This window comes from Myxine glutinosa, chromosome 4 (assembly GCF_964187855.1).
Source record: "Myxine glutinosa chromosome 4, kmMyxGlut1.1, whole genome shotgun sequence".
NCBI classification, from domain to species: domain Eukaryota; kingdom Metazoa; phylum Chordata; class Myxini; order Myxiniformes; family Myxinidae; genus Myxine; species Myxine glutinosa.
The window spans coordinates 203,152,189-203,165,340 of record NC_136264.1 but is presented as its reverse complement, the minus strand read 5'-3'; the positions used below and the strand labels follow the sequence as shown (position 1 = coordinate 203,165,340).

Genomic DNA, 13,152 nt, shown 5'->3' with positions numbered 1-13,152 from the left:
CTTGTGGTGAGGCTGTTGCCCTGAAACAACTTGCTTTCGTCTCCTGGAAAGCAAATCCAACGGAAGGAAATCTCATTTCCTTTCACAAAGCCCGAAACAAGTGTGTGTCCACCCTCAGGAGAGCCAGGAAACAATATCTCACCATTCTCAAGACCGAACTCTCTTATCTGTCTCCCTCTTCCAAATCCTGGTGGCGTCTGGTCAAATCTGTTTCTGGTGTTTGTTCCCCCTCCATCCCCTCCCTCACCTCAAACGGCTTAACGGCTGACTCCGCACGTGAAAAAGCTGAATGCCTCAACTCTGTGTTTGCCTCTAAATCTTGTGTCCCAAACCCATTCCTCTCTGTACCCACCGTACCCAGTCGTACCCAGCTGCTCCTGGACTCTGTGTCCTTTCCTACTGACAAGGTGGAAAAGTTTCTCTCAACCCTCGACTCTGATTCAGCAACTGGTCCTGACGGCATCAGCCCACGGGTCCTAAAATCATGTTCTTCTGCTCTTTCACTCCCTCTTTCTGTTCTCTTCACCCTCTCTTTTGCTCAAGGTCATCTGCCATCTGCTTGGAAATCAGCCAACATCACCGCTTTGCACAAAAAAGGTGCAAAAACAGATCCCAGCAACTACAGACCAATCAGCCTTCTCCCAATTATCAGCAAAGTCATGGAATCCATCATTGCTTCAGATATTAAATCTTTCCTCTTCTCCAATGGCTTGATCTCTCATCATCAATTTGGTTTCAGACCTGGTCACTCTACTCTGGACATGCTGCTTCTGCTTTCTCAAAAATGGATGGAGGTCCTCAACGCCAAACAGGAAATTAGAGCTGTCTCCCTTGACATTTCACGTGCCTTCGATACGGTCTGGCACCCTGCTCTGCTCTCCAAACTCTCCTCCTTTGGTATCCATGGAAATCTCCACGCATGGCTGGCGGACTTCCTCTCTGGTCGTAGTCAACGTGTGGCCCTGAATGGGTTTCTCTCATCTCCTCTTCCTGTTCAGGCTGGAGTTCCCCAAGGTAGTGTTCTGGGCCCTGTGCTTTTTCTGGTCTTCATCAATGATCTCTCTGACTCTCTTGAAAATCCTCTCTATCTCTTTGCTGACGACTCTACTCTCTGTCGCTCCATTCCTCATCCCTCAGATCGGCAGTCTGCAGCCTCCTCACTCTCTGCAGACCTGGACAAAATCACAGACTGGTCAAACAAGTGGAACATGTCTTTCAATCCTGACAAATCTCACACTCTTACAATGTCTCTCCGAAAGGACCGACTGGACAACCCTCCCATCTACTTTCTCAACAATCCTCTCCAAGAAGTTCTGTCGCTCAAGCTTTTGGGTCTCACTATCTGCCATGATCTTTCTTGGGAAAACCACATTTCCAAGCTGGCCTCCAAAGCCAGTCGCCGACTGGGCATCCTCCGTCGTGCGAAGTCCTTCCTTGGCACACCTGAGCTCCTCACCACATACAAGGCTTTCATCCGCAGCTCAATGGAATACTGTTCCCCCCTCTGGGCTGGTGCTCCTGCCTCACACCTTGCTCGGCTTCACGCTGTTGAGGCCAAAGCTTTCAGAATCATTGGAATCTCCTGCGATGTAGTCAACGCCGAGGGCCTTTCACTCACTCACCGCAGGCAGGTTTGGTGGTCTTTCTGTCTTCTACAGACTCCTCTCCGGCCTTGCTCCCCCAGCTCTCTCTGTGCTCTGTCCCCCCAATATTCCTTCAGGTCGCACAAGATCTGCCTGCAACCCTCTTATGGTTAAACTGCCAAAGTCTAGGCTCTCTGCTCACCTTCACTCTTTCATTCCCCTTTTCTCCCACCTCTGGAACAAACTCCCCCACTCCCTTCAATCCCACTCCTCCCTCCAGGTCTTTAAAACAGCTGTTCACCACCATCTCTTATCTTCCCCCATCGAAAACCTTGATCTTTTCTACCCCCGGTAATTCACCCCAGAGTCCTTGCAGTGTTCATATGTTTTAATCCTCTCCCACCTCCCCCCAAGTCCTCCCGATGTCCCTGCTCTCAAATGTTGTGTTTGTGTCCTTCCCCTTCTTCCCCCTCTCTTTTGTGTCCTCCCCCCTCTCTCCCCATCTTGTCTGCCGCTCCCCTTGTTTTTTGTGTTTTGTGTGTCGGTTTGTCTTTTTGTGTGATTAATGTTTGCTCTTTCACGAGCCTCGATCTTGTATACAAAAAAACAAAAAAACAAAAAAAAAAACCCCACATTTGGCAATGCCCACCACAGCACAATCACCCCACATTTGGCAATGTCCACCACAGCACTATCACCCCACATTTGGCAATGCCCACCACAGCACAATCACCCCACATTTGGCAATGCCTACCACAGCACAATCACCCCACATTTGACAATGCCCACCACAGCACGATCACCCCACATTTGACAATGCCCACCACAGCACTATCACCACACATTTGGCAATGCCCACCACAGCACAATCACCCCACATTTGACAATGCCCACCACAGCAGAATCACCCCACATTTGGCAATGCCCACCACAGCACTATCACCCCACATTTGACAATGCCCATCACAGCACAATCACCCCACATTTGGAAAGGCTCCCGCAGCACTATCACCCCACATTTGGCAATGCTCACCACAGAACGATCACCCCACATTTGGCAATGCTCACCACAGCACTATCACCCCACATTTGGCAATGCTCACCACAGCACTATCACCCCACATTTAGAAAGGCTCCCGCAGCACTATCACCCCACATTTGGCAATGCCCACCACAGCACAATCACCCCACATTTGGCAATGCCCACCACAGCACTATCACCCCACATTTGGCAATGCCCACCACAGCACAATCACCCCACATTTGGCAATGCCCACCACAGCACAATCATCCCACATTTGGCAATGCCCACCACAGCACTATCACCCCACATTTGGCAATGCCCACCACAGCACAATCACACCACATTTGGCAATGCCCACCACAGCACTATCACCCCACATTTGGCAATGCCCACCACAGCACTATCACCCCACATTTGGCAATGCCCACCACAGCACTATCACCCCACATTTGGCAATGCCCACCACAGTACGGTGAGTGAGTGAACTTCCTCACGTGAAAAAGGCTTCCTTCCTCACGCTTCCTCACGTGAAAAATCGCTTCCTCACGTGAAAAAGCTGAATGCCTCAACTCTGTGTTTGCCTCTAAATCTTGTGTCCCAAACCCATCCCTCTCTGTACCCACCGTACCCAGTCGTACCCAGCTGCTCCTGGACTCTGTGTCCTTTCCTCCTGACAAGGTGGAAAAGTTTCTGTCAACCCTCGACTCTGATTCTGCAACTGGTCCTGACGGCATCAGCCCACGGGTCCTAAAATCATGTTCTTCCGCTCTTTCACTCCCTCTCTCTGTTCTCTTCACCCTCTCTTTTGCTCAAGGTCATCTGCCATCTGCTTGGAAATCAGCCAACATCACCGCTTTGCACAAAAAAGGTGCAAAAACAGATCCCAGCAACTACAGACCAATCAGCCTTCTCCCAATTATCAGCAAAGTCATGGAATCCATCATTGCTTCAGATATGAAATCTTTCCTCTTCTCCAATGGCTTGATCTCTGATCATCAATTTGGTTTCAGACCTGGTCACTCTACTCTGGACATGCTGCTTCTGCTTTCTCAACAATGGATGGAGGTCCTCAACGCCAAACAGGAAATTAGAGCTGTCTCCCTTGACATTTCACGTGCCTTCGATACGGTCTGGCACCCTGCTCTGCTCACCAAACTCTCCTCCTTTGGTATCCATGGAAATCTCCACGCATGGCTGGCGGACTTCCTCTCTCGTCGTAGTCAACGTGTGGCCTTGAATGGGTTTCTCTCATCTCCTCTTCCTGTTCAGGCTGGAGTTCCCCAAGGTAGTGTTCTGGGCCCTGTGCTTTTTCTGGTCTTCATCAATGATCTCTCTGACTCTCTTGAAAATCCTCTCTTTCTCTTTGCTGACGACTCTACTCTCTGTCGCTCCATTCCTCATCCCTCAGATCGGCAGTCTGCAGCCTCTTCACTCTCTGCAGACCTGGACAAAATCACAGACTGGGCAAACAAATGGAACATGTCTTTCAATCCTGATAAATCTCACACTCTTACGATGTCTCTCCGAAAAGACCGACTGGAAAACCCTCCCATCCACTTTCTGAATAATCCTCTCCAAGAAGTTCTGTCACTCAAGCTTTTGGGTCTCACTATTTGCCATGATCTTTCCTGGGAAAACCACATTTCAAATCTGGCCTCCAAAGCCAGTCGCCGACTGGGCATCCTCCGTCGTGCGAAGTCCTTCCTTGGCACACCTGAGCTCCTCACCACATACAAGGCTTTCATCCGCAGCTCAATGGAGTACTGCTCTCCCCTCTGGGCTGGTGCTCCTGCCTCACACCTAGCTCGTCTTCACGCTGTTGAAACCAAAGCGTTCAGAATCATTGGAATCTCCCGCGATGAAGCTAACTCCAAGGGCCTTTCACTCACCCACCGCAGGCAGGTTTGGTGGTCTTTCCGTCTTCTACCGTCTCCTCTCTGGCCTTGCCCCCCCAGCCCTCTCTGGGCTCTGTCCCCCAAATATTCCTGCAGGTCGCACAAGATCTGCCTGCAACCCTCTTATGGTTAAACTGCCAAAATCAAGACTTTCTGCTCACCTTCACTCCTCTTTTCTCCCGCCTCTGGAACAAACTCCCTCACTCTCTTCAATCCCACTCCACCCTCCAAGTCTTTGAAACAGCTGTTCACCACCATCTCTTATCCTCCCCCATCCAAAACCTTGATCTTTTCTACCCCCGCTAATTTCGGTCCCCTTGTGTTTTATACCTCTTCCCCCCCCCCCCCTCCCCCTCCCATGCCTCCTGCCCCCAAGCCTTCTCCCTCCCACACTTCTCCCTGCTCTCAAATGTTGTGGTTGTGTGCTTCCCCTTCTCTCCCCATCTTGTCTTCCGCTCCCTCTTTTTGTATATTTTGTTTGTCTGGTTTGTTTTGTTTGTTTGTTTGTGAAATAAATGTTAGCTCTTTCACGAGCTTCGATTCAGTATACAAAAAAAAAAAAAAAAGCACTATCACCCCACATTTGGAAATGCCCACCGCAGCACAATCACCCCACATTTGGCAATGCCCACCACAGCACTATCGCCCCACATTTGGCAATGCCCACCACAGCACTATCACCGCACATTTGGCATATGCCCACCACAGCACTATCACCCCACATTTGGCAATGCTCACCACAGCACTATCACCCCACATTTGGCAATGCTCACCACAGCACTATCACCCCACATTTGGAAAGGCTCCCGCAGCACTATCACCCCACATTTGGCAATGCTCACCACAGCACTATCACCCCACATTTGGAAATGCCCACCACAGCACTATCACCCCACATTTGGCAATGCCCACCACAGCACTATCACCCCACATTTGGCAATGCCCACCACAGCACAATCACCCCACATTTGGCAATGCCCACCACAGCACAATCACCCCACATTTGGCAATGCCCACCACAGCATTATCACCCCACATTTGGCAATGCTCACCACAGCACAATCACCCCACATTTGGCAATGCTCACCACAGCACTATCACCCCACATTTGGCAATGCCCACCACAGCACTATCACCCCACATTTGGCAATGCCCACCACAGCACTATCACCCCACATTTGGCAATGCCCACCACAGCACGATCACCCCACATTTGGCAATACCCACCACAGCACTATCACCCCACATTTGGCAATTCCCACCACAGCACTATCACCCCACATTTGACAATGCCCACCACAGCACAATCATCCCACATTTGGCAATGCCCACCACAGCACTATCACCCCGCATTTGGCAATGCCACCACAGCACTATCACCCCACATTTGGCAATGCCCACCACAGCACAATCATCCCACATTTGGCAATGCCCACCACAGCACTATCACCCCACATTTGACAATGCCCACCACAGCACAATCATCCCACATTTGGCAATGCCCACCACAGCACTATCACCCCACATTTGGCAATGCCACCACAGCACTATCACCCCACATTTGGCAATGCCCACCACAGCACTATCATCCCACATTTGGCAATGCCCACCACAGCACTATCACCCCACATTTGACAATGCCCACCACAGCACAATCATCCCACATTTGGCAATGCCCACCACAGCACAATCACCCCACATTTGGCAATGCCCACCACAGCACAATCATCCCACATTTGGCAATGCCCACCACAGCACAATCATCCCACATTTGGCAATGCCCACCACAGCACAATCACCCCACATTTGGCAATGCCCACCACAGCACAATCACCCCACATTTGGCAATGCTCACCACAGCACAATCACCCCACATTTGACAATGCCCACCACAGCACAATCATCCCACATTTGGCAATGCCCACCACAGCACTATCACCCCACATTTGGAAAGGCTCCCGCAGCACTATCACCCCACATTTGGAAAGGCTCCCGCAGCACTATCACCACACATTTGGAAAGGCTCCCGCAGCACTTTCACCCCACATTTGGCATTGGCAACCACAGCACTATCACCCCACATTTGGCAATGCCCACCACAGCACTATCACCCCACATTTGGCAATGCCCACCACAGCACTATCACCCCACATTTGGCAATTCCCACCACAGCACTATCATCCCACATTTGGCAATGCCCACCACAGCACGATCACCCCACATTTGGCAATGCCCACCACAGCACAATCACCCCACATTTGGCAATGCTCACCACAGCACGATCACCCCACATTTGGCAATGCCCACCACAGCACTATTACCCCACATTTGGCAATGCCCACCACAGCACGATCACCCCACATTTGGCAATGCCCACCACAGCACTATCACCCCACATTTGGCAATGCCCACCACAGCACTGTCACCCCACATTTGGCAATGCCCACCACAGCACTATCACCCCACATTTGGCAATGCTCACCACAGCACAATCACCCCACATTTGGCAATGCTCACCACAGCACTATCACCCCACATTTGGCAATGCTCAACACAGCACGATCACCCCACATTTGGCAATGCTCACCACAGCACGATCACCCCACATTTGGCAATGCTCACCACAGCACTATCACCCCACATTTGGCAATGCTCACCACAGCACTATCACCCCACATTTGGCAATGCCCACCACAGCACGATCACCCCACATTTGGCAATGCCCACCACAGCACTATCACCCCACATTTGGCAATGCCCACCACAGCACTATCACCCCACATTTGGCAATGCCCACCACAGCACTATCACCCCACATTTGGCAATGCTCACCACAGCACGATCACCCCACATTTGGCAATGCCCACCACAGCACTATCATCCCACATTTGGCAATGCTCACCACAGCACGATCACCCCACATTTGGCAATGCCCACCACAGCACTATCACCCCACATTTGGCAATGCTCACCACAGCACTATCACCCCACATTTGGAAATGCCCACCACAGCACTATCACCCCACATTTGGCAATGCTCACCACAGCACTGCCACCTCACGTTTGGGAAGGCTCCCACAGTACAGTGAAAGGGGCAGGATACATGAACGCAACTTGTGAAATTCAAATCACCAACAGAAGAATAGAAGGCCAACGGGTTGCCGGGTCGACTTCGAGGAAGCGCACCAATGAAGACACGCCGCTGTGGGTCACAGCCCACAGGTTGAGTGCTGAGTTCGGCTCCCAGACACTACACCTTGTCCAAACTTTGATCCCACCAAACCCACCCTGCTTAAGCAAGCATACAAGTCGGAACACAAGAAGGTTTCATCGCCATCTGATTGAACTGGAGATATGCTGCCAAGAGGAAGAAGAACCTGCAGGTACGAGTCTTCGTTTGCCCAGACAGTCCATCAAATGAGAATCTCACCTCGTTATTGTTTAAAGCAGGTATATCACAACTTCATCCGTATGCAGCACCAGGCTGCGAGGTAGCATCATTGACTGAAGGCACAGCCGTGCCGCTGATGCAGTGCCCTCTGCTGGTTATGGCAGGAATTGTTTGGGTTATGGTGGGAATTTGCCCATTGTGCTTGAGATAGCTCATCTACTCCTCGCAAATGACCGAGTGGGATCTTTAACGTCCACCAATTAATGCTGGCAGACAGGACGCCTGTTTAACGTCTAGCTGGGGGACGGCACACGCATTGATGAATCGCCCTGTCTGTGAAACACCGGGATGAATATTTATAGCTGGGTCGGGATTCAAACCTAGTACCTAGGTCAGACAGCTTAGAGGAGAGTGTGTGTACCTCTAGGGCGTCTAGGCCATCCTGTCAGCCCTGGTGCATCACAAGTGTGTTCAAGTCATAAATCTACAAAACAGAAATACATGTATGTATGCTTTCGTATCATGACAGACATCGAGAGGCACCATTGTCTACCAAACTCTCACCTCCACTCGAATCACTCGAGCTTGGACTGCTTGATTTATGGCCATAACGTGAGGCATCTCGAGTTCCGGGCAATCCTGCAGAAGCTTTCGGGTCACCAGTTTGGACAGATACGGCCTCTGAGGAGCTCTCGTCGTCTCTTGTTGCCCATTGCGTCTCAACAAAGCAACGGAACTCAGTAAATACCGACAAAGGAAGTTTTTGCCGAGCCAGTGACAAGAGTTTCGTCGCAGTCGTCGAGGTTGGCCCGGAGCAGGCCCGAAGCACCCCGAGGATCTTGATTCCCAGTTCCGTGACCACGATTCGGGCGGTCTCAGCTCTCAGACCTTGAGCCTGCAACCAGGCCAGGGAAGCCTCCGAGCCTTCATCTTGTGCTGCGGCCATGACCTGCAACAATCCCAACCACGGTTGTTTCCACAACAAGTCAAAGAACCAACGCTGTCATTTAATTATCCAGCAAAGCGATGCACTTGGGAAGATGGGAGGAAGACAAAATACGGAAATGCTAAACAGGGAGTTAAAAAGAGGAGAAGAATGAGTACACCACCTTTAGAGGCCATTTTTCCCTGCAGAGCAGGTGTTGGCCTTTTTCGGGCACCATGGTCCCCTTTTTGAAGCAATGTTTTACGGCCGGGTGCTCTTCCTGCCGCCAACACTGTTGGTCGCCTCTTGTGACACACAGGGAATTACCAGTGAACTGGTACTCAATTTGCCGACCCCGAAGGATGACGGGCTGAGTCAACCCCCCTGGTGTTAATTTAGCGATCGACCGGGATTCGAACCCAGGATCCTAGGCTCCCAAGCCGGCACCCTAACCGCTAAGTAGCAATCGACTGGGATTCGAACCCAGGATCTATAGGATCCCAAGCCGGCACCCTAACCGCTAAGCCAACACCAGGCTAGGACAATTAATTAAGGAGAAGAATGAGTGAAAGAGGTAATATCTTAACGCAAATAACACGTTGATTTCAATCAGTGAATAATGTAAAAACTTTCAACAACAATGTATCTGGGACTCCACGCAGTCTCAGTGTCTTCCATACGCCCTCGATATTCATACTGCCAAACGCTTTTTCAAATCCAACTAGAACGAGTACTCAGTAGAGCACATACCTCCCTCTGTCAGGCTGAACAGTTTACGTTTTGCACCCCAACGATAGGCCGGATCCGCTTCCAAACCTGAAACAAATTGTCATCACTTCTTCTTGTCACCTATCCAACACATCCACCAAGTTTTGTTATAATCCGGACATAACTTTTCGTGATATCATAACACATCATTTCCGGTCCCATCCCTTTATGGTGAAGAATCACTTCAAGAATTAAAAAATTCTAGTATCTGGATCCAGATCTTCACCAAACTCTAATCAATTTATCCTCGTCACACACACCACCTGCCCACCAAATTTCGTCCAAACCTGTCCACAACTTCTTGAGATATCCTGCTCACAGACAGACATATAAGGGTGAGAACTGAAAACATAAGCTCTGTCCACCTGCGGTGGTGCAGGTACGTAGAGAGGTCTTAGATTACATTACCCTGTGCTATCTTGAGAATCAAGGACATGGGCGTGTTCTGCGAGCGGCAAATTTGAATGAAACAGGGAAATATTTTGTCCAAGTACTGCTAAACAGAAGGGGTTTGAAAGAGTCAAAAATGCGAGTTGTGTTTCAGTGTTCAAGTATACAGACTTGGCATTTAATATGGAATATTTTTTTTGTGGGGGTGAACTTACTTTTCAAGATGACTTAGAACCAAAAGTTCATTGGAATTATGTTGAAATTATTCTAGATTTTGTTAATGTGACCTTTAAAAGAAACAAAAAACACATTTGACATTTCGAAACAAATAAATTGATCCTTGAAAGTGATGTAAACTGATATCGAACTCAATTCATGGACAGTACTGTGTTAAACTTCTGTGCGTTTTCCAGAAGTATCTCTTTATTTTGCACATTAGCCAAAAAAAATTTCAACAAAAACAAAAGCTAAATTATGACTGGGATTACGGACAGTAAAATTACAGTTCAGTACTTCGTGTAACCCCCACGAGCATTCAGGAGAGCACGTACACGTTGAGGCATGCTGTTCACGAGATTTGCCAAGGTTTGGACAGGTATCGCTTGCCAAGCAGTGACAATAGCCTGCTGCAATTCACGCACAGAGGTCGGCTGCTGGTCCAAGTTGTCGATTTGACGCGTTATTTCTGCCCACAAGTTCTCTATCGGATTCATATCCGGGGACATGGCAGGCCACTCCATATGCTCCACACCACAGTCAGCAAGAAAGTGTTGGATCATGCAAGCACGATGAGGCCGTGCATTGTCATCTTGGAAGACAAAGTTTCCTCGAAAGGCTGCACGAGCAAATGGAAGCAATGTTTCTTCCAGAATGACCCTGTACTTGAACTGGTTCAGGTTTCCATTCAGAACAACCAGGTCAGTTTTGCCCCTTGCATGAAAAGCAGCCCAAACGGTCACCCCACCACCTCCAGCTTGGACTCTTGGCACTATACAATCTTCGTGGTGGGCTTCATGCACTTGTCTGTGCACTCGGACGCGGCCATCTTGACGAAAGACCAGAAATCTAGACTAGTCACTGAAGGTCACGTGATTCCAATTTCCTCGCTGCCATTGACGGTGCTCTCTGGCCCACTGCAATCGGCGCTGGCTGTGTTGTCTGGTCAGGCGCGGCTTTCTCAGGGGACGCCTGGCACGATAGCCTGCTTGAACCAGTCGTTGGTTGACTAGCCTTCTGGATACAGGCACATTTGTCAGTTGCTGCCACTCAGCCCTAAGCCGATTAGCTGACTTGGTACGGCCATTGCAGACTAACCGGTGCAGCTGGCGATCATCTCTCCTTGTGGTTCTGCGTGGACGTCCTGGCCTCGGTATTGGAGTAGGGACACCCCTCTGAGCATTTCGTTTCAGGATCTTTGACACCTGACCTTGAGTGATGCCATACTGCCGAGCAATAGCACGCTGTTTCAGGCCGTAATTTCGTAAAGCCACCACTCCATGACAAACAGCATTGTCAAGTTGACGGACCATCTCCAGAGGAAGCGGCAATAACATTTCTAGACGTGCAGCAGTTGTTTTCCACTAATACAGAACGCAACAACCCTTATATACCCGATTGTGAAGCCAATCGTCAAATATACCTGTCCTTACATTTTGTCACGCCACCTGTGATATAATCCTGTTATTGACTTCTTGCTGCGACAGACAATCAGTGACATGGTTCTTTCAACAAAGACATCACCGAAGCGTAAAAGAAACTCACCAGATTGATATACTGAGTTCAGAAAGTAAACCCAAGTCAAGAAAAAATATATATTCCATATTAAATGTCAAGTCTGTATAATGAAATTTAAACAAAATAAAGATTTTACAGGTCGTAGAAAAACAACATTCCGGAAGATTACCCTCGTTGACAGCAATTCGTGTTGAAAATATGACATTCAATTTCAAATAAGTTTCTCGATCATAAACCGACGTTTGTAGACAGGACAGACAGTATGGACCCAAATGCTTAACCCCACTTTTCGCTTCAAGTCCGCAGGTACCAGGCCACAACATTCCAGAATTGCAACCTCATTGAGCAACCTCCAAATATGGTCCAAAATGGATGAAATTCGACATGGGATTTTTTTTTTGTACATTGGAAAAAAATGTTGGAGTTACAGGTTTGGAATATTTTACCTTTAAATTTTACTTGCAAATAAGGATTACCACACCTCGTGCCCATCACCACTCATTATTATAATACATGCCCATCACCAAGCACCCGTTTTATATATATAGTACGTATGCACATCACCCACCACTCGTTCATTTTATAGTACAGCCCTATCCTGACCATGGAATTTGAGTTCCCTTACAAGGAACTTCAATGCAGAAAGCCATGAGCCCATCAGGTCAAAGCAGTGGTTGTCAACCTATGGTTGTCTGTCCTTTTTAAATAGTGCAATTGGAACCACCGACCTCCATGTTGAAAACAGACGCTCTAACCATGGCACCACCGAATATGGTCTAAACTCTAAAGCTTAGGAAAGAGAAGGGAAAAATTGTATGGGATTGGGAGGTAAAACAATGGAAGAATTGATAAAATAAAAATATTGGGAGGAAGTCAGAGTAGGATGGGGTTGGGGAGGAGGCGAGGAAGGGTTTGTCTCGAGCATACCGTATTGGAGAGGGGGGGAGAGGAGGGAGGGAGTTAGGGGTCAACATTCCAACATTTGCGTACGTAATAGATAGATGACTGCCCCCTAAAGAGAAAGTGCAAGTGAAAAATAGAATTAGGAGCATTTGTCAACGCCACGAGGAGACTTATCGACCTCTGACTCAGGTTCCTTAAAACCGGAAAGACCTTCCCGCGACCTATAAATGCGTCCGTTTTTCAGATGGTTCCGTTCAAACAGCGCAAAACAAACTGCGGAATGTTGCATTGATTCTGTAAACACCGCAAAAACCACCTCACTGACATAGTCACGATAACACGCATTACCACGATAACACGCATTACCACGGTAACATGACATGTACACTTACAGTGTGTGTGTGACTCACATAAAATCCCCGAAACGCCACCACAACAAATCTGTATTGTTTTGGTTCGCTGGTTGGTTCGTGCCTGTGAATGTTTATTGAACAGCACACTCCGGCCCCAGTACTTTAATTATGAACACTGGTATCATT

General features: G+C 48.9%; 1 protein-coding gene across 2 annotated transcripts in view; it reads right to left on the bottom strand.

Annotated features, from left to right (window-relative positions):
• The window catches only part of LOC137425652 (uncharacterized), a 37,971-nt gene extending 24,886 nt beyond the window's left edge, over positions 1–13,085 (bottom strand). Inside the window, exons 1-3 of one of the 2 annotated variants that reach the window (XM_068114288.2) lie at positions 13,024–13,058; positions 9,003–9,354; positions 8,458–8,842 (exon numbers count right to left, since the gene is read on the bottom strand). In XM_068114288.2, coding sequence (XP_067970389.1) covers positions 8,458–8,842; positions 9,003–9,056 — 439 coding nt within the window. In that variant the 5' untranslated portion in view covers positions 9,057–9,354; positions 13,024–13,058. Of the gene's footprint in view, positions 1–8,457; positions 8,843–9,002; positions 9,355–13,005 lie in introns of both variants that reach the window. The other variant, XM_078776923.1, reaches the window with a different exon arrangement.
• Positions 13,086–13,152: the final 67 nt, after the last annotated feature.